The 22,152-nt window shown below is 37.8% G+C and overlaps 2 protein-coding genes across 4 annotated transcripts; one reads left to right on the plus strand and one right to left on the minus strand.

Annotated features, from left to right (window-relative positions):
• Window positions 1-238: 238 nt before the first annotated feature.
• LOC114173945 (ethylene-responsive transcription factor ERF118-like) lies at window positions 239-2,728 on the minus strand. 3 transcript variants are annotated; one of them, XM_028058641.2, is made up of 3 exons: window positions 2,532-2,728; window positions 1,989-2,200; window positions 239-1,884 (listed from the first exon to the last, which is right to left on the minus strand). In XM_028058641.2, exon 3 carries the CDS (start codon window positions 1,671-1,673, stop codon window positions 582-584), a length of 1,092 nt encoding a protein of 363 aa, XP_027914442.1. In that variant the 5' UTR covers window positions 1,674-1,884; window positions 1,989-2,200; window positions 2,532-2,728; the 3' UTR covers window positions 239-581. The 3 variants fall into 3 exon arrangements, with proteins under 3 accessions (XP_027914442.1, XP_027914443.1, XP_085524518.1); XM_028058642.2 differs by having other exon boundaries at window positions 2,482-2,716; XM_085668392.1 differs by lacking the exon at window positions 2,532-2,728 and having other exon boundaries at window positions 1,989-2,410.
• Window positions 2,729-20,328: 17,600 nt separating this feature from the next.
• LOC146888416 (uncharacterized) lies at window positions 20,329-20,964 on the plus strand. Its single transcript, XM_085670094.1, has one exon. It carries the CDS (start codon window positions 20,329-20,331, stop codon window positions 20,962-20,964), a length of 636 nt encoding a protein of 211 aa, XP_085526220.1.
• Window positions 20,965-22,152: the final 1,188 nt, after the last annotated feature.

The following is a 22,152-nucleotide window of genomic DNA, read 5'->3' on the forward strand; positions in this document are numbered from 1 at the left end:
ACTTTCAACAAAAACGCATATATTTTACAAAATTAAAAATATACATCTAAAAGCAGTTTTGACATTTCTCTGAACAAAAGGCATTTCAACCCTCACTCGTTCAATCAAATCAATCATACGCTATAAATAATTTTCTAATCAAATTTTACTTTTTATCCACTTTCTCTTCAAATGACTTCATCACAACCAAAGAAAGAATAAGATGGTGGGTATCCAGAGAAATTTAGTGGAATGAGTATGAACAGAAGATACCAAAACCTTTAAATTGTGAAGAAAGAGATAATAAATTTGTGAACAACGGAAAAGTCTTCTACACACTCATAGAACTCATGATTATAGTCTATGGAGAACACCCTTGGACGGCTCTAATAGCACAAGAAAACCCAAGGCAATTCTCCCTTTGCCTCTCTCATACATATTCTATCTCTCTAAACAAACAAATAAATTAAAACTCAACTAACAAAACAACTACCCGGGACCAGATTTAATCCTGAGATCTCACAAAAACTACAACATAGCACAAAACTTGAAATGTAGTACTACTCTATTCGACAGAGGTTGTTCCTCTATAGCTGCAAAACTTATACGCAAGGTATATTAAGGGGTTCTTCGATCCAACCAGCAAACTCATCAGCACAAATGTCATCAAAATCGTAATCAGGAAGCTCACTAGGCTCACCCTCATCAAACCCATAAATCTGAATGTCTTCCAAGCCAGCAAGATCATCATCAAATCCATGCTCCAAACTGTCTAATGCAAACCAATCAAATTCAAACTCAGATGGAGCAGCACCATTGCCAGCAACCACAGATTGGGGTGGCACACTCAGCATACTCAAATCAGGAATATCTAGCTCAGCAAATTCAGTTTCAACACCTTCAGCCTCCAAACCTTTAGTCTCAACAACTTCATTGCATGAAACTTTACCACTCACAGTCAAATCGGAAGCAGAGGTATCCAACTCAAGCACAGAATATGGTGATGTGTGTGACAGGATACTACTATCTGAGTAGTCGATAGTATTAGTAGCAGACTTGGAGTCTGTTGCAGATTCTGCTGCACCAGAAGAAACACTGTAGTTGGAGTTGTTCTTCTCTGAGGCAGCCACAGTTACAACAGATGCAACAACGTTGTTGTTGCTGTTGTTGTTGATGATGATGTTGTTGTTGCTGCTCCTCTCACCAGACAAAGCCTTGGCCATGGCTTCAAATTCAAGCCTTTTGGTCTCATAGGCCTGAGAAGCCTCTTCTGCAGTGTTGTAAGTGCCCAACCAGACACGCGCACCCTTGAAAGGATCGCGAATTTCTGCAGCCCATTTGCCCCATTTCCTCATCCGAACACCTTTGTATTTGCCGCAAGATTGCCTCCTCACAGAGGGAGTTTTGGCCAAAACCCTCTTCTTGTTCAGTTCCTCATTGTTGGAACTCTCGGTGCTGGTTTCAGCTGCAATGACAGAGTTAACTGGAAGTGATGGAAGAGCAATCTCCACCATAGTTCTCTTCACCTTCCTACCCTTCCGAAAATGCTCCTCTTCATCCGATGATGAATCGGTAGCATCAGGATCGTCACAAATGATGCGCAGTTTCCTCGTCATTTTGGAGTCATGAAATGGATTTCGCTTCTGCTTCAGTTTCTTCATCGTTTTAGCCGATTGATTAAGACCCTCCAGCATGGTGAAAATTTGGGTCAAAACCCCTAAAACCCCTCAAATACCCAGAAAATTGCTTACCGAAACAAAAACAAAATTTTAATTAAACAAAACAAAAAGAAAAGCCTCAAAATTTCACGAATATCAGGTGAGATCCACTCTCAGAAGGAGGAAGAAACTAGAGAACTTTTTTATCTGAAAGCCTTCATAACAAACTACAACTCCATGACATGTCCTGCAAAACAAAACAAACGAAAACACAACCACAAGAAAAACCTCAAACTCCAACACAACGTTAAATCCAAAGCATCAACAACAAAAAGCACAAACCCCACATACCGTTTTGGCCTCAAACTCATCGAAACAGCAGTGTTGAACACTAGCCAGAGTAGCATGCAGCAAACACAAGCATAACCAAACCCGAGCTGCAACAGAGCTCCAATCACTACTTCCAAATAAAACCAAGAAGACATATAAATCTCCTGCTCTTCCTCCTTCAGTGGATTCCTCACAGAAATCCCAGAAAAAAAAAAAAAACACCACTCTCCCCTCTGACCAAAAAGAGAGAAACTTTTAGCGATAGAGTTACACAGTATATATAGAAACAAAACACAGGACAGTATTATTAGATGAAAAGATTATAAATCTATGGCCAAGATTTTTTCTGCCCCAAAATACATTTTTTACAACCAATCTCTCACCTATGTCTGAGTTAACAGAAAAAACAAAAGAAAAAAAAGCGGCGACCTTGGCACACGGATTAAAACAGACACAGACGCGGATCTCTATAAAACATTAGACAACCCAGTTGCATATTAAAAAGTATCACTACCTTGTTTATGCCACGAGAATCTTTAAGACTTTTCTGAGGGTAAAATTTACCTGGTTTTGTTTGTAATTGTATGTTTGTGTGTATTATTCAGAATTCACTGTTGTGGTGGCTGGCACCCAACCCCTTTTTTCTCTGCCCTGTCGCTTTCTCCTTGAGGTTTCTCACTCTCTCTTCACTCTGCTTATTCTCTCTCCTCTGTTTTTTCTACTGTTTCATATACCACTCACACAGTCACCCTTTTCATTTTTTTTTTCGTCATTCCTTTGTGTGAATGATGAATGTGTGTTCTCTCTGAACCTCTTCTGTAGATTTTTATGTTAATGTTTTTTTGAAGACATATTTGCCAACTATTTATTACAAAATAAATATGTTCCTTTTCTAACTGTTATATTTCTAAAGACATGCGTGTATGGTATTGATTTTTCATTTAGCATTTTTGTCTCCTAAAATAATAAAATAAAGTAACTAACGGTTTATATTTCAACACATATTTGTCAATATTCACATTTCTTTTAAAGAAATTATTAAATGACAGCTGTGCAATTTACTTCTACTAAATATTTCACCATATAATACCTTTATACATAACATAATTTTAACTTACCCAACTCTTAAATTAAACATATAATATCTTAACTACTGAATTAAATTTTAAATTAGTAATAGTTTACATCATTCATATTTTAGTATATTCTCAAAATTATATAATTTGTAATTTATATATTCATACATACATATAATATGAAAAATAACTTTTAAATCTAATTATGAATTTTAAAAGATTTTTTTTAATTAAAATTTATTCAATAATGAAATAATTTTTGCGTAAGTTACATTTTTAATTCATTCTTCCTCACATTTTCTTTATTACGAGTAAAAATTTATTAAAAAAATGGTCAACGTTGAAGTTTTATTTCTTATTTAGCGATACTTTGATTTACGGGTAAGTATAAAAAAATTGTTATTTTTAATAAGTTGTAGTTATTAAGAAAGAAAACATGTGTTTGGAAGATAGCATTCCTAACATTTCTCTCAATAATCAATATTATTTGTTTTATTTTCTTAATGTAAATTAATTATTTTTAAGCATAATAATTTCGTTGAACGGGTTGCAATTCACCTTGATTTTTGTAAGATGTGTTAACAAAAACGCGTTTTAATTATTATTTTGTCTTGTAAAATGAGTAATTTGTTTTAATATGTTTGATTGAGCGTTATATGATAATGAAAATTGACGTTATTCTTGAAAAAGTTATACATTGTATTATGAGGAACGCACGCTATTTATTTCTTTACTGTGTATCCAAACACGCCCTTAAAGAAGAGATTTTGTTTTTCAAGAATGTACTTTTATTATTATTTTAAATGCACTTCTATATAATCAATTAGAGAAATAATTATACATAAGTTACTTAATTAACTTTCAAACGTTAATTTTTTTTTCTAACTAAATGTATGTTATCTTCAAACATTGATGGGATTGGTTTTGAAAATTGAATTTGATTTAGTAATCGTGATTACAAAATATTGTTAAATTAGTTTAACTATAAATGTATATATTGAAAAGTACTAGTTTATAATCCTATTTGCATTTAAACTTTAATTTGGAACCAATTTCATCATTTCAAAATAAAATATCTGTTAAACATATAAGAGGGATGATGTCAAATAAATTTTAATTTTTTTTTCTAAAATTGTAAATTAATCTTATAATAAATGTTTCAGAATGGTTTATGTTTTCACTTTATTTTCATTTTAATATCTTTTAAAATATTTTTTTTATTTTTTTTATTGAAAATAAGAAAGAGTGAAGATATTACACTAAAATTATTTTTAAAATATTATATTCATTGATTTTGTTAATAATTGTATAATATCTTTATGTTGCAGTCACCGTAAAACAGAGATGCTATATAAATTTTGTAAAGTGGATTAAGACTTCCTTTAATCAATAGGTTTGCAACAATATTAACTATAAAATGTACTAAACTTTTATAATAAACAATTATATGACAAAAATTTTATACTAAATTAGATTATTTATTGACTTCACCTAAATAAAACTTTATTCACGTACTCTTCTTTTATTATGTTCTTAATTAAGTTATTTAGTGACAACTAAAGTTACAATAATTTTTCCCTTAGATCATTTATGATCGCTGATCCCATTCAATATCTTTTTTTTTTTTTTTAATTTATGTCCTGAATAACTTTATTTACCACACACCCACACCCACACACACAGACACACAGACACATACACACACATATATATATATATATATATATATATATATATATATATATATATTTGTAGTTAGGTTGGCATAGTAAAGTTTATTTAATATATGTTATTATATGAAAAATATTTCAAAAAAAAAAACATGAGTATGGGAAACTAAACCAAACTCATGTAAAAGAAAAACAAAGAAAATTCCCTCCAAAAAAAATTACACCAAGCAAAATATTCGGTGTTTATACTTATTGTAAAAAACAATTCCAAATTGACAAAATTAGGAAACGAACTAAATCAATTAAACTAAAGCCTCGTATCATTAACATTAGTGAGTTGATAAACACATTCATTCCCTTTTATGGAAGATGTAAGATATTTTGAATTGCACATCTTCAAAACTTTTCTTGCATTTTCTTCATCTATCTTTGACACAATAAGGAATAATAATAGGAGAAGAAAAATCTTGACACAACAAAGAAAAAATCACATTCTAGCCAAACATACTTAGAACCAACCTTACAAGAAAGCTTAATGACCATAATGGCTTTCGTGATCTCAACATATAAGATTTGTGAACACCTAAAAAAGAAGTGTAGTTCCCAACATACTCAGTATAAAATACCTCTAAAGATACCATCACAAACTATATATATTTGACAACCTTTAGTAACACTATTAATGTTGACTTTAACCCAATTCACGTAAGGCATTTGCCAAATGACTTCAATTGTAAAAGAGCCTTTCCTAGGTCTAGTGGTAATCCAAAAGAACTTGAAAATATAACAATCCATTATATATGTGGTGATAGGCCCAATGCTGATTAGGTTAATAAGCCCAAAGCCGATTGGATCAAGATTGTTATATATTCTGATAGCCTTATGCTTTGAAAGGTTAAGGCTAGGGGAGCTATGTGGTGATAGACCTAATGTAGATTGGGTCCATCCAAGAAGTCATAGGGGTGACCCTTGGTAATATTTCTTACAAAGTCTACACCACCAAGTATTGGCATACTCTAAAAATCCTACCACTACTTGATCAACTTGTGCTTGATCCTTTACATGATTTTCATTAGAAATTTGTTCCACTTGAGCTTCCCAATCAAGGTAGATTTTGGATCACTTCCACCATAGAACTTAGTAATCTTTGGATTTTGCTTCTTTTGTGATGGATTGCAGCTAGAATGTTATCTTTTCCTAGCCTCCCTTTCTTGCTCTCTAGCACTAAGCCTTTGAATGAACTCTTAGAATCTTAGGTCACTCTCCTTCCTAGACAACTCCAAATCCTGAATCAATCTCATCAATTCATTATTTTTGTGTGGAGTAGGTGAATTTGATGAACTTGCCATGATTCCTACAACAAAACACTCAAAATCGAGACCAAAAGATGTTAGTGTCAAATGGTAACAAAACTCGAGACCAAGTATGGTCCAAATAATTCACCCAAGTGTTTAGATCACACTCCCAAAGCAACAAGGAAAGGCTACACTTAGATCCACCCAAAAGGGGTGAAAATACTTTTAACTTTGAAACCCTTTTTAAGAGAAAACTCAAATGTTTCGACCAACATAAAAGAATTTTAAGAAGAGAAAATTACTAAGACAAACAAAGATTACCTAAAGACAAATAAGAAAAGCACAAAAGCAAGGAAAGCTAAACTCTAAGGAAAGAAAATATATGTTACAAAACTTTTAAAAAGACTAAAACAAGAAAAACACATGTTTAAAGACTCCATGGAAAATACTTGAACATGCACTACCAAGTCTCAAATCATGCATACACCAAGAAAGATCATAACTAAGTTAGCATGGAACTAATTAGTCAATATCACCCAACACTCAAATATGAAAACTAGTAGTATAACACTTAGTGATTTTTTCGCTTGTGGTTCACCAAGGAGCTCTATTGCTCTCGACAATTTAGTAAAATGTAGCAAATATTTTCTTCTTTCACAAACTAGTTTCACAAGATGATAAAAATATATTTTTGGGTGGCTTGGACACTTAGTTCCCCAAATTTTAGGCCAAAATCAATTTCATGAAGCATACATCAAGCAAGACATAAAGTGAATACAATATTCAAATACTTGGAATAACTAGAACAAGAAAACTTCAAGTTACATATGACATATGACTCAAGCAAAAGTTAGACACGTTTAAAGACCTAACATGACATATACAAAGACACAAACATGTAGTTATGATGCATTTAAACTCATGGATTTGAAGCTCAATGACTAAGCATACAAAGACATATTATCCAACACCTTTAGGAGGAAAAAGAGGCACAAAATCGTAGCCAAAACTGCCACAACATAACCTGAAAATGTTGATTCAAGTATTCTGTAAGACCTAGGAAATTTAAATAAATAATAAATAATTAATTAGCAATAATTGTGGATTGTAAGTACCTTTAAGAGTATTAGTTTGTCAAGTCATAACAAGGAGTAATTGTAGCTCAAATGGTTGAGCGTGTTGGGTGGTGTTGAGAGGTCTTGGGTTATCGTTTGCTTTATTTTGAATATATGCTTGGTTGTGGGACATGAGTTATAATTACATGTGTGCATGGATTGTCATGAAACATATAATGGTTTGTTGGTTGTGCATATGTTTGGTGATTATATGGATGTGAGTTCGAACCTTGGCTAGCCATAAGTAGTTCCTTTTTCATGTTTTATTATTTTTCTAAGTGGTGCAAAGCTTAGAAACTAGAAGGGTGGAAGAGTGGTAGTTGAGGTGCAATTAACTTCAAGTAAATTGTACTTGAATGGCCATTAAACATTATTTTTACCAATTTTCATTTTTTTTATTTTGTTTATTTATTTTGGGTTGAAAGTGAGGGAGAAAGTAAACTAAGGGAGAAAACAAAGAGCCAATTGGGTGTGGCAGCAAGGAGAGCAATAAAGATCAGTAAAATTTGTGACCTAAAAGAGAGGAGTGAGTGCTGGAAAGGATTTTTGGTGTGAAGGCAAAGGTTGAGGCTTTTTGGGGGCAAAGAAGATCACTAGGATTATAATTGGAGCAAGGAATCTAGGTAAGGGGAGTTGTTCTTACGTGTTTTTAAATTAAACTATGTGTATTGTGATATATTGAAGTTGAATGCATGAATCCTTCTACATTTTTCGCTGTTTTTCGAAGTTTATAGGTTTCTGCCCAGAAACTGTGTGCCGACAATGAAGTCTCGCCAGGCGTCTCAAGTTGTTTAAACCCTAAATTCTGAGTTTTACGAAGAACCGCCTTGCAACAATTAAGGCCGCCAGGCGACACAAATTGGATTGGTTCGTTCTTCGCGTTTTATTGGATTCCATAGAATTTTGGGATCAATATGGGTTCTTGTAATCTCGATGAATGTTTTTAGACATGTGTATGGTGTGGAATGTCTTTGTGGGGACTTTAATTGAGTGAATTATTGCATGAGTTCTTATGAGGTTTCATGTGGGATTGGGGATTGTTTGTAGCATGATTTTTGGATTCGAAATTGTTATGATATTTTGTGCACTCGAGTTCCAATTGATTATGTGTGGAATTGAAAGCATGATTGACTCTTGGTATGTGAAATTGGACGAATGGAATGATTTTGATAAAATTAGGGTTCTCGCAGGTGCAGGAAAAATCTGGGTTCTGCCCGTAAATTTATACACCGCTTAGCGGTCCATGGTTGTCACGAGGCAATAACCAAGTGCACTTTGCATTTTAGTGGTGTTGGTTCCAAGTTGGGTTTTCTGTGGATTTTATCTAGACTTCTATATGTGGTAAGGAAATAGATTGGGCATAGGGTATTGGGAAGGGTCTAATGCATGGAATGTAATTGTATGTTGACGCTAAACTTGGTTGGGCATGTGATATTGGCATACATGTCTGTAATAGGTGTTGTTTGAGATAAGATGGAATTTTGCATGAGTAGTGGCAGTATGTGGTCTCTATTTTGGCAAGTTCTTTATGTACAATTTGTAATGTGTCGCAACCAAAATCGCGACAGGACGACAAACCGAAAAAGAAAACGGGTTTGAAAAAGATTTGGAGTCGCCACCATAGTTATTTCTAGAAAACTATGGAAAACCATAAAGATAAAGCAAGTATACGAAAAAACCAGATTTTTGGATCCGAGAGTCGGTTACGCGTAGGGAAGGTGTTAGCACCCTATTGCGCCCGCTCGAGTGTAGTACCTTTTATTAAACATGCAAGTTGATGTGGTTTTCAAAATGTTATTTTCCCCCAAACATAATAAGACAAATAATACTAAAAAGAAACAAAAATATTTTTTGGGTCCGACAAGGATTGACCTTGGTCCTTACATAGTTCCTTAAAAGAAGCTATTGTTTGAAAATGTATTTTTATATTTTGAAAATTTTATATATTTTTTTGGTATTTTAAGATTATTTGAAAATCAGTGTCACGCGACGCAAACGGTCGGATAAATACTAGAAGTGAAAGAAAATTATTCTTGGCACTTTTTGAATTTCCTATTTTAGTAAATTTTTTATGATTTTCAAACTTTTTTGGGTTTTTAGAAAATTTTGAAAAGGTGGAAAAGAAGGATAAAAGTGAAAAACAAAAACATGAGGATGCATAAGTAATGTGTGAGGTGCATGAAGTAAATGAAGTGTGTGTATTAAAAGGTGGGGTGCAACGAGTAAAATATAAAACAAGCCCAAAATAGAAGTAAAAGGTGTGTGCATGGGTCCGGGATTAGTAATTATGGAGGTACGCGAAGAAGTTTCTAAAGCAAATGAGGGTGTGAGAAATAAGTTAAAGGTGCTGGAAGTAAAGAAAAAAATAAGCCCAAAAATGACAATAAAACATGCAGAGGGAGTGGAGTCAGTAAAATAGGGTGTTGCACAAAGAAATTGGAAAACTGCCCAAATCAAACAAAACGTTGCCCGCAACACGTTTTCTAAAATGTTTTATATTGATTTATGGTTCAACGTGATTCCTTACACGTTTTAGTATGCATTGCTACCATCCATTAGTGTTTTAATGATGTCTTCCTGCCACATTATTATTCCAAATTCATGCTTCTTCACTGCCATAATGTTATTCACAGTTCATGCTTGCTTTGCTTCTCTTTCTATTCTTTCACGTTTCCTGTAACATTTACAATTATGATGGGAATCTTTCAGACCACTATTATTGAGGAAAAATGCAATGTGTGGTCAAGAGAACATGACATGTGGTGGCATGCATGCGGGATAGAGTAAAATAGCTACTCATGAGTGAGAGAACTTATGCTTTACTTGAGAGAAAGAGAGAAAATAAGAAAAAGGTACCCATGTGAATGAATAGTTGTTATAGTTGTTTAAATAGGCATGGTTGTTGCAGCACTGACTTTACATCAAAGAAGCCTTCCTATCTTTGCATTTGTATTTCAAAGTGCAGCACAACTACAAAAAATTCTCACCCGTCAATCTCAGAGGTTTGGTCAATTTTAGGAATTTATTTTTGTGTATGATTTCTTATTTATTAAGTTGAAATGATATGATGTTAATGGTTTCATCTTTTTTATGTTGTTCATTGTGGCTGAAATCAACAACCTTCCACCAAACATGTTAGTATTGCGTCATCAAGACGACTACATTACAAACGACATATGGCAAGGAAACGAGAGAGCACTCCGGCCAAGATGACATTCAATTTGGATTCTCAAACATATTGATCAAGTTGACCCTAGGGTCAGAATTTTAATTGATCAAGCTGGTTTTGGCCATGTTTTGAAGGTTGATAATATGGAGATTAACCACCTCATGGTAACAACACTTTGCGAAAGCTGGAGTTTTGAAACTCACACCTTCTACATGCCACTTGGTGAAACAACTATCACTTTGGAGGATGCTTCACTTCAAGTAGGGGTGCCTATAAATGGCAAACCCGTCATTGAATTTAGCGGTGGGAACATGATGGAACTATGCGCAAAATTATTGGGTGACATTCCATCCAAAAATATGTTCACGGGTAACCGCATAAAGTTGTCGTGGCTGAATACTAGATTCCAAGAATTACTAGCTGACGCCAACCTTGGAACCATTGCACAGTATGCACATGCACACATCTGCATACTAATTGGCAGTATGTTGATGTCGGATACATCATCTAGTCTCGTGCATTTTATGTATTTTCCATTGTTAAGAGACTTGGCTAATGTTTCAAACTTTAGTTGGGGATCAACAATATTGGCTTGTTTGTATCGTGCACTAAATCACGGTACTAAGTTCCAACAGGACAACATTGGGGGATGGATGTTACTGTTGTAGTGCTGGGGTGGAAGAGGTTCACATGTATCTTTCCTGAAATTGAACCAGTCACGGATGACGAGATTGAGGTTGGCCTTATGTTCCCCCTAAGCATAAGGTGGTTTTGACAAATGCGTTCAACCTTCCATGACCAAATAACTGTGTGAGTTTCAAAAAAGGTTTGATAAAATACAACCAAAACAGGTTTAATATCACGATTTCTACACCACATTTTTGTACATCTTAGTTGTGTATTTTCTTTTGTATAATTTTGAGCTTAATTGTTGCAACTCTGATGGACACCTTATCGACAACCAACGGTGAGTCGCTTAATCACCTTAAATGTTTCTCCCATAAGTCGGACGTTTGTTCCTGTAATCTATTTTGCGACTGTGGAATTTCACCAAGTTGACCGGGTGGTAAGACAATTTGGTTGGCGATAGAGCATCCCACCAAACCCGATTAACCTGGATGAGGTTCATAGAATTTATCTTCGAGGAAGGGCGAACATTAATTGGAAAGAATATCATCATCAATTTATAATATTGTGGAATAATCGTCACAATTCCCTTATTCGAGACGAACCATTCAGCAAGAGTGGCCATCTGCATAATAATTGTTTGTGCATGCAAAGGTACATCACTCACACCATCCGTTACATTTCGCCAGTTGCCTAATCATCCGATGATGAAGTGAGAATTTTATGTTTTTGGTATTTCATTATTTATATTTTGTATTATTGATCTTTATACATGTAATTAATTATTGTTTTTGTATCAGTATGACATGCTTGAATAATATCATGATCCACCTTCACATCACCAGCAACGTACAGATAGGCCCTTTTCTATATTCCCGCACTCACAAAATCCGACTCTTGGTTATGGAAATTGGGACCAAAGAATGCAACCTCCATCATCGTCTCATCAGGTTCCCACTTCGTATGGTTTTTTCCCACCGTCGTCTACCTTTCGTGTGTGTCCATCCCATTTTTATGGTGGTTCCTCTGGTCCACAATTTTCCAGCTATGGGGGTGCTCCACCACAAATGTTTGGGACATCAACAATGACTCCACCATCGGTATACTAGGGACCTTCATCTTCCTAACAATATTTAGACCGAAAATTCCATTTCATGCCTCCGATGAAGGTTCTCAATCCGTAGAAGTGGAAGAAACTAACAATGAAAGTGAGTCACCCCCTCCTCCCCCATAACCCGAAACACGACCCCGACGACCCAAACGAAGGCCAACATGTGGGACAGGCGGTCATCGCTGAAGAATGTAATTGTATTATAAAATTGTGTCATTGTGGGGCCTTCCTGTACTTTGATTTTATGTTATTTAAATTTTACCATTTCATATGTACGTTTGCACTTCATTATAAAAATATTTTTTTCTTAAGACTCAATAATTGTACCATTGTGGTTTGGTTATAAATAACAACCCCCTGCACTCAATCAATTGCCCATATTCAAGTCTCAAACACTACCATTCCTTGCCATCTCCTTCGCCTTTTTCCTTTTTAATTCAGAACCTATACATGGAAAATTTCTCCACCAAAATGTTTGGCATCACCGAATTTCAGGATTTCACCAATTCTTACATCGCGACCTTATTTGCAAACGGCAAAATGAAAATTTGTGATGATGGGGCCAGGCTCATATGTGATAATCATCAACTATTTTGCATCCCAAACAACTACACATACAATGTTCTAATACAAAAAGTCTGCGCACCCATTCCATGCCCATCAAACACATCCATAAATAACCTATACTTCAAACGACCTACCATGACTTCCGAAAGATGTACTATCTATGAGGCATTTGAATTGAAACCAGTGAAGATGTTTTTCAAATGTTGCAATGTAAGTGTTTTTTCCCATTAAACACAATCATTGAGTTGTACGTGACGTTTACAAGATCAGTTGAAGAAATTCTTTCTCTGTTAACTCCAAACATCGTATCTTCATCCTCCAACTCCATCCCAACTTCTCCAACAATTATTCATTATGGTGGACCTTTGAGAGGTGCTGGTATCACAGAGAGTCCTTATGGTTTTAGACTTAAGTTCAATTCGGATACCCAAAAAACCTTCTCCATCAGACATGATTGAACCTACAATCAGTTATTAGAAACCATAACTGAATTAGTGGAGTGTGGTGACCGTAAAATTGTCAACCGAGTTTGGACAAGGTTGGAGGCAGTTTTGTGTTGACAATAGGTTGAAGGAAGGAGACAGATTGGTGTTTGAAGTTGACCATCTTGAAAAACAACCTATAATAGAGGTTTACATTAATCGATGCTACTATGACATGGCAAAGTCAATAAATTTGGTGTGATCTTATGACATCAACACAGACGCTTCTACAACTTTCTTTGTTTTTATGTTTTCCTTAGTAATATTTAAATAAATAGTGCCATTTTATGTTTTGTAACTTGGGAGGGAGTCATTTATTTAATGAAGTTGTATTTCATGTTTGTATATGGAAATAGTGGTCAATTAATTCTTGTAATATGTTGGTCTACGTTTATATGCTTATTGATATTTCATTGCCAACAAATTATTCAATTAAGCTATACATTAGGTGCAACCTTATTTGGATGTCGGGAGTGAAGATTTGACAACAAAAAAAGGGTAACATCAATCCCAATATTTCAATTATAACTGAGGAGTAAAGAATAAGTTCCTAGGGAGTTCTAATGAGTATTTTGGTTTTCGTGACCCGGTTTTATGTTATGAATAAATCATCGTTGTCACCAAGATTTAATCACCACAATGTTAATTATGGGTATGCAATCATCGTTGGTTTTCCACCCCATCACATTCAATCATGGGTACGCAATGTTGGCCACAAAATTTTTTCCATAGAAAATAAACTCACAATTAGGTTCAAAAGTGGGGAGTGAAAGAAAATTAAGTGGGGAGTTCTATTGGATATTTTGGTTCACACACCTAGTTTTTTTAAGAAATGCAAATTTTAATGATCACCAAAACGACATCAAAGTCACTTTATAATGCTACAAATATTTTTCCATGAAAACATAATTTGCCGCTGGGTTATGTTTGTAAGACCCATGAAATTAATTAATTAAATAATTAATTAATTAATAAATTCAAGTAGAAAGAGCCTTTATGGCACTAATTATTGTTTAATGTGATGTGAAAAAGTGCTAGCTCATGTGGTTGAAAGTACTTTGGTTGTATGAAAGGACTTGGGTTTGAGTCCTGTGTATGCCATTTATGTGTTGTTGTTTTATTATTAATTTTAATAACATGTATGAGTATGAAATTGATATTGTAAGCTTATAATGATTGGAGTGTGTCACAAAACTTGACTTGGTTGGATTGGCTGTGCATTTGATATGATAATTGATGGGTTGTGGGTTCAAACTTGGTTAGGAATGAAATTGGAACTTTATTTTTTTTAGTGTAGTTTTGGAGGGAATATGAGAGGGCAAAAGAAAACCTAGAAGGGGAAGCTAAGAGGGGCTGGAAATCATCCTATAATGATAATTAAATGAGACTTAACCATACCATAAAGCCTAAATTCGTTTCAGCCCTTTAACCCAATCATAAGACACATATAAAAGGCAAAATTGAGGTGGAAATGAGGGTTTTTGCAATTACTTTCGTTTTGGCTTGAGAGGAGAGCGAAAATTGGAAAAGTGAGAGGCTGAATTGGGTGTGCAAGGGTTGAGTTGGAAGAGAAAGGTGGAAGCAAAGAATTTGGTGAACCAAGTAATCCCTATTCCCTTATTAGTTTCAATCAAGAATTCAGGTTAGGGGAGCTGAAATCCTATTCTTTTCGTACTGTTGTGATATGTATAAAATTCTGATGCGTTTATGCTATGAAATTTGAGTTATGTATGATGGAAATTAGGGGTTTGGGTGTTGTGACCATTGCTTTATAGATTTTTCAATTAAGTGTATGAATGTGGGTATTTTCTATACTGTACAGATGGTTTGTGGTTCAACTTGGGTTTTGGGAACCAAAAATTGTGCTCAAGTTATGTTTATATGATTATGCATAGTTTCTACATTGAATGGTATGAATTGTTGTGCGAATTGGGAAAGGTTGGGTGAATAGAGTGCGTGATCAGAGTTGAAACCCTGCAAGTCTCGCCCAAGCGAGTCCATCTCGCCTAAGCGAGAGTTGCAGAGTCTCATTTTCGGTTCTGGTTCATGTTTCTCGCCTAGACGACCTTGGACGGGGTTGAGTGACTTAGTCTCACGCTCAGGCGAGAGACACTCGCCCAAGCGAGGTCGTGAGGAAACGTGGATGTTTTGAGCGCGATTTCTCGCCCAGGCGAGAGGTTTTGGGGTTCTAAGCGACGAGTATGCTCGCTTAGGCGAGAATGGCTCGCCTAAGCGAGGTCACGATTAGAGTTGGTGATTTTGCTGATGGAATTCTCGTCCGTGCGAGAATCTTTGTGTGTTGGGCGACTTGAGGTCTCGCTCAGGAGAGAAAAGCTCGCCTAAGTGAGATGACGAGGTACAACCACTGTTACACGCTCGCTCGGGCGAGGTGGGCTAGCCTAAGCGAGACCGAGGCTTTAGCTTGGGCGAACTGACACGGTTTAAGCGAGAATGGCGCGGAGTCATGTGTTTGTGTACTATTTGTTTGTTATTTCCTAAAGGACAGGAATTATATGCTTGTGTTTGTGGTGTTTGGACTTGAAGGACTAAGTCCAATAGGGGTCTGGGATGTGCTTGATGGTTGGACACATGATGGGCATGGAACTGGCTGAGTTCCCGTCAGCTACTAATGGGCGAGGAGTCCTTAGTATGGTGATTACATGTATCGGGTGCACGATGGACAAGAACTGTTATGTTCCCGTCGGCTACTATTGGGCGAGGAGTCCATAGTATGGTGATTGCGTGCGTGCCAGGGTCCAAGTCGAGAAGGCTTGGATGATTTACTACAGACGAGGAGTCTATAGGGCAGAATTATGAGCGGGATAGGCTCATAGGGGGTTGGACCACAAATGGGTTAGTTTCGTGGAAGCACAATGAAGTCCCAAGACCTAGTTCATGTATATGACTCATGAAGGGATATGAGATCATGGTTGGGTAATTTGAAAACAATGGAATAATTATTCATGTTATTTTTGGGATGAATGATATATTTATTTCACGTATCTTTTATATATTGTGCATAACTCACCCTTTCTGTGTGTGTGTGACGATGATCGGATAACTCGTTATCTGGGAGCAGATGATTTGACAAGTGGGCCAGGAGATGCATAGACTCGGAGCGAGGAATAGCATGGGATTTTGTATATATGTTTATTATTTTGGTTTTGAGATAATTATGTAACCTTTTGGGAGCCATTTGAATATTATTTTAGTTTTATAAATTATGGACTCCAGTTTTTATTACATGTATATTAAAGTTTTGAAATTTCCCGTATTTTTGGAAAATGGTATTATATTAAATGAGGTATTTAATTTTCTTTCCTATTTTATTTATTAAAAATTCGTAATATTCCTTAGGGATGTTACAATTGGTATCAGAGCAAAAGTTTTGAAAATATTTTAAAAATATTTTGGGGCTTTTGGGGAGTGACCTTGCTGTTTGATTGTTTGTGTGATTAAATTAAATGTTGCAAGTGAGTGAGTAGTTTTGCTTAACTAGTGAATTGAATTCTTAACAGTTGAATGTGGCGTATTCAGGCTATAACTGCCAACAGGAGGAGAAGGAGTAGTGGTGCTGATGACATCGCTGAGGCGATTCACTGGATGATGGATGCGATGCAGGTACCTGTATCAGCGCAGCCCAGAACAGCTATTGCACCAGTCAGGGTGCCGACTGTGGAGGATTTCTTGCGCCACAAGCCAGTGAAGTTCACTGGTAAGGTCTCCCCTGATGAAGCGGATGCATGGCTCTGCAAATGTGAGAAGATCTTCAAGTTGATGAACTGCGAAGATGAACAGAAGTTGTTGTTTGCTACCTATCTACTGAATGAGGATGCTGAATATTTGTGGGCAGGCATGCAACAACAGATGGGGACTAGGGAAGAGCCGGTGACTTGGGCCAACTTCAGGACTCGTTTCGGGGAGAAATATTTTCCAGATACCGCTAGACAAGACAGGGAGGCTGAATTCCTTGCATCGCAGCAAGGGGATATGACCATGCAGGAGTATGTCAATACGTTTGAGCATCTAGCGAGGTACTACTCGCTGGACATCATCGAGGAGTGGAGGTGTCTGAAGTTTGAGCGAGGACTCAAACATGAGCTGAAGAAGGTGGTAACACCTCTGAAAGAGAGAAGGTTCCCAGTCTTGGTGGAACATGCCAAGAGTGCTGAACATTTGGAGAAAGGCCCTAACCTAGTTGTCTGACATCAGAGGAATGTCGTAGAGGCGAGGCAGATGAAGAAGTCGTACAGTCGACCACAGACGTCTCAGGGTCCCACTTGCTATCAGTGTGGCAGACCCTATCTGAAGAGGAATTATCCTTAGCTGGCAGGTGGAGTAGGAGGGTCAGGCGACCGTCGCAAGTGTTTTATATGCGACAAACCGGGACACTTCGCCAATAGTTGCCCAGAAAAGAAGAATTTAGGGGTGAAGAAGCCATCAGCATCGCCAGCAGAGAGAGCTAGAGCGGCTGGCAGGGTCTTTGCTTTAACCTCCACAAAGGCTATTAAATCAGGTAACCTTATCCTCGAGCAATGTTTATTGTTGGGTCAGTTAGTCTGGTGTTGTTCAATTCTGGAGCAACACATTCTTTCATTGCTAATGCGTGTGTGGGGAGATTGAATTTCGTGAAACACGATTTGGGTGTGAGTTGCTTGTTTCAACTCCCTCCTCAGGTCAAGTGGCTACCAGTTCAGTCTACGTTGGGTGTTCAATGGAAGTGGCAGGTCGCAGATTCAAGGTGAACTTGGTGTGCTTGCCTTTGGAGGGACTGGATGTAATCTTGGGACTGGACTGGCTGTCTAACAATCACACTATAATTGATTGTGGACGGCATAATTTGGTATTCCCAGAACATGAGGGATTGGAGCTAATTTCGGCTCAGAGAGTGATAAATGAAGTGGAAGTTGGAGCCATCTATTTTATGATAGTGGCTCATGCAGAGAAGAACAACACCGCCAAGAAGATCAGTGTGATTCCAGTAGTGGAGGAGTATGCGGATGTGTTTCCAGATGAAATACCAGAGTTGGCACCAAGTAGGGATGTAGATTTCACCATCGATCTTATCCCTGGAGCTGGCCTAGTATCCATGGTGCCCTATAGAATGGCACCAGCAGAGTTGGCTGAGTTGAAGAAGCAAATAGAAGACTTGCTTGAGAAGAAGTTCATCCGGCCGAGTGCATCACCTTGGGGAGCACTGATACTCTTAATAAAGAAAAAGGACGGTAGTTCGAGGTTATGTGTTGATTACCGGCAGTTGAATAAGTTGACCATAAAGAATAAGTATCCACTGCCGAGGATAGATGATCTACTGGATCAGTTGAAGGGAGTCGCAGTGTTCTCTAAGATTGACTTGAGGTCTGGATATCATAACATCTTAGTCAAACCAGAGGATGTGCAGAAGACGGCGTTCAGGTCACACTACGAGCATTACGAGTATGTAGTGATGCGGTTCGGGGTGACAAATGCTCCTGCTATTTTCATGGACTACATGAACAGAAGATTCCGACCGTACCTAGATCAATTTGTTGTCGTGTTTATTAATGACATACTGATATACTCTCAGAATCGGGATGAACACGAAGAGCATCTGAGAGTGGTGTTGGGAATTCTCAGAGAGCATAAACTATATGGAAAGCTGTCGAAGTGTGAGGTTTGGCTGGATGAGGTACAATTCTTAGGCCATGTAATCTCAGCCTAGGGAATAACAGTGGACCCAACGAAAATTGAAATGGTGGTGAAGTGGGAGAGACCGCAGACAGTTACTGAGGTGAGAAGCTTCTTGGGTCTGGCAGGTTATTACAGGCGGTTTGTGGAAGGGTTTTCAAAGATGGTGAGTCCATTGACTCAACTCACTGGAAAGGACCAACCTTTCTCTTGGACAGACGAGTGTGAAGTCTGTTTTGAGGATATGATGAAGAGATTGACCACTACACCAATACTAGCTATTCCTGACACAACCAAGACGTTTGAGGTGTACTGTGATGCTTCATACCAGGGCTTAGGTTGTATATTGATGTAGGAGAAACGGTCTATCACTTATGCCTCTTGCCAACTTAAGGTACATGAGAAAAACTATCCTACACATGACTTGGAATTAGCGGCGTTGGTTTTTGCTCTCAAAACATGGAGGCACTATTTGTATGGGGCACAGTTTCAAGTATTCAGCGATCACAAGAGTTTAAAATACTTGTTTGATCAGAAGGAGTTGAATATGAGGCAGAGGCGCTGGATGGAATACCTAAAGGATTATGACTTTGAGCTGTTATACCACCCTGGTAAGGCTAATGTCGTAGCAGACGCTTTGAGCAAGAAGAGAGCTCATGTGTCAGCCATGATGATTAAGGAGTTGGAGTTGATCGAGAAGCTGCGAGATATGAATATGGGATTAGATATGGAGGCAGGCCATATACGGTGCAGTATGTTGAGGATCACTAATGAGTTCCTGAATGAGATTCGGGTGGAACATGGTAAGGATAAGGAATTGCAGCATATTATTAGTGAGTTGGGCACAAAGAAGAGAAAGGACTTCAGGATGGGCAGAGATGGTATCCTGCGTTTCAGAGAGAGGGTGTGTGTGCCCAGCAGTCGGGTATTGAGAAAGATGCTCTTGGATAAAGGGCATAAGAGTCGTCTTAGCATACATCCAGGTATGACTAAGATGTACAAGGACTTGAAGGCGACTTTCTGGTGGACTGGCATGAAAACTGATGTGGCAGATTATATAGCATCTTGCTTAGTGTGCCAAAAAGCAAAGATCGAGCATCAGAGGCCAGGTGGTACGTTGGAGCCTCTTGAGATTCCTCAATGGAAATGGGACAATATTTCCATGGACTTTGTTACACACCTACCGAGGTCGGTGAGGGGGCATGATTCTATTTGGGTAATAGTGGATAGATTAACAAAATGCGCTGACTTCTTGCCAATCAATCAGAAGATGTCCCTAGATAAATTGGTGGAATTGTATGTCAGGGAGATAGTCAGGTTGCATGGTGTGCCTACGAGTATTATCTCAGATAGGGATCCGAGGTTCACCTCGAGATTCTGGCAGTCACTGTAGAACACCTTGGGCACTCAGTTGAGAATGAGTTTGGCACATCATCCTTAGATTGATGGCCAGTCTGAGAGAACCATACAGTTTTTGGAGGACTTACTGAGAACATGTGTTCTGGATCATCTTGGGACGTAGAGTGATGCGCTACCGCTGGTGGAATTCACTTATAATAATAGCTACCATTTCAGCATTGGGATGACACCTTACGAGGCCTTGTATGGCAGGAGATGTCAGACACCTTTGTGTTGGCAGCAGGATGGAGAGTCTGTGGTACTTAGTCCAGAATTCCTACAACAGACTACGGAGAAAGTAAGGGTAATACAAGATCGGATACGTGCAACTCAAAGTTGGCATAAATCCTACGCAGATAAGAGGAGAAGGCCTCCTGAGTTTGAGGCTAGTAACCACGTGTTTCTCAGAGTTACACCTACAACAGGTATTGAGAGGGCGTTGAAGTCGAGGAAGTTGACTCCTCGATTCATCGGTCCGTACCAGATTACGAGGCAAATCGGACCGGTGGCGTACGAGATTGCATTGCCACCTCACTTGGCTAACCTTGACAATGTCTTCCACGTATCACAACTGAGGAAGTACGTGGCGGATCCTACTCATGTGCTGGAGCAGGATAATGTCCAGGTGCGTGAGAATCTGACGTTGGGAGTTGGACTGGTGAGAATTCTAGATTCTCAAGTTAAACAACTTAGAGGGAAGGAGATTCGGACGGGGAAGGTTCTTTGGGATGAGGCAACCCAGGAGATGACTTGGGAGATGAAGGATCTCATGAGGAAGTCTTATCCTCACCTATTTGCTGGTAAGTCTTATTTTCGATGACGAAAACTTTTAAAGGTGGGGTAATGTAAGACCCGTGAAATTAATTAATTAAATAATTAATTAGTTAATAAATTCGAGTAGAAAGAGCCTTTATGGCATTAATTATTGTTTGATGTGACGTAGAAAAGTGCTAACTCATGTGGTTGAGAGTACTTTGGTTGTGTGAGAGGACTTGGGTTCGAGTCCTATGTATGCCATTTATGTGTTGTTGTTTTATTATTAATTTTAATAACATGTATGAGTATGAAATTGATATTGTAAGCTTATAATGATTGTTTTGCATCACAAAACTTGACTTGGTTGGATTGGTTGTGCATTTGATATCGACTTGGTTGGATTGGTTGTGCATTTGATATCATAATTGATGGGTTGTGGGTTTAAACTTGCACTACAAGAAAACTGTTTATTACCGACGGATAAATTTCGACGGATATAAATCTGTCAGTAATTTCTTTTTTCCGACGAAATTATCGATAGATATTCTTTGCGAACATTACCGACGGATTGATCCGTCGGTAATATGTTTTTGAAATTTTTTTATTTATTTACTGACGGATTGATCCGTCGGTAAGTTTTCCAGACACTGTGCACTAATTTACTGATAGAACTTACTCCTTTACCGATGGATTATTTCCTTCGGTAATTTCCTCGCTGAAATTAAAATCGAATTTCGCCCTTCCCCCAATTCAGTTTCCCTGAAAATGCGAAAAAGAGGGTGCAGAGCAAAGAAGGTGCAGAGCAGCGTGGTGGCGCGAGCGGTTCCGTCCAACCCTTTTCCGATTCAAGGTTTTTCCCTGTGTCGGCGTGACATTGCGACAGTGAGTGTGCCCTGGCCTTGCCGTGACGTTCGTGGGTGCGGCGCAGTCAACAACAGGGAGCTCCATTTGCGTTCTCTGTCGAGGTCATCGGCGTAGTGGAGTGGTGTAGTGCAAAGCAACCCCTTTTCCAATTCGATTGTGCCGGCGCGACGCTGCCACCCTGAGCATGCCCTGAGCCGTCCGTGACTTTGTGGGTGCGATGAAATTGAATTCACGATCTCCGTCAGCGTTCTCCGTCGAACTCACCGGCGTAGTGGTAATTGACACTCTTCCTTTGATTTCTTTATCTCTCTGCATATTCTCACTCTCGTTTTGTAATTGGTAAGGATTTTTTGGGGGACCAACGTCGTTAAAACTTTGGATTGGGGGA

This window comes from Vigna unguiculata, chromosome 2 (assembly GCF_037176805.1).
Source record: "Vigna unguiculata cultivar grain cowpea cultivar isolate G323 ecotype 2 chromosome 2, ASM3717680v1, whole genome shotgun sequence".
NCBI classification, from domain to species: Eukaryota; Viridiplantae; Streptophyta; class Magnoliopsida; order Fabales; family Fabaceae; genus Vigna; species Vigna unguiculata.

What these genes read in the sequence shown, in the direction of transcription:
- LOC114173945 (XM_028058641.2), bottom strand. Translation starts at nt 1,673, where the DNA reads ATGCTGGAGGGTCTTAATCAATCGGCTAAAACGATGAAGAAACTGAAG.
- LOC146888416 (XM_085670094.1), top strand. Translation starts at nt 20,329, where the DNA reads ATGACACCTTACGAGGCCTTGTATGGCAGGAGATGTCAGACACCTTTG.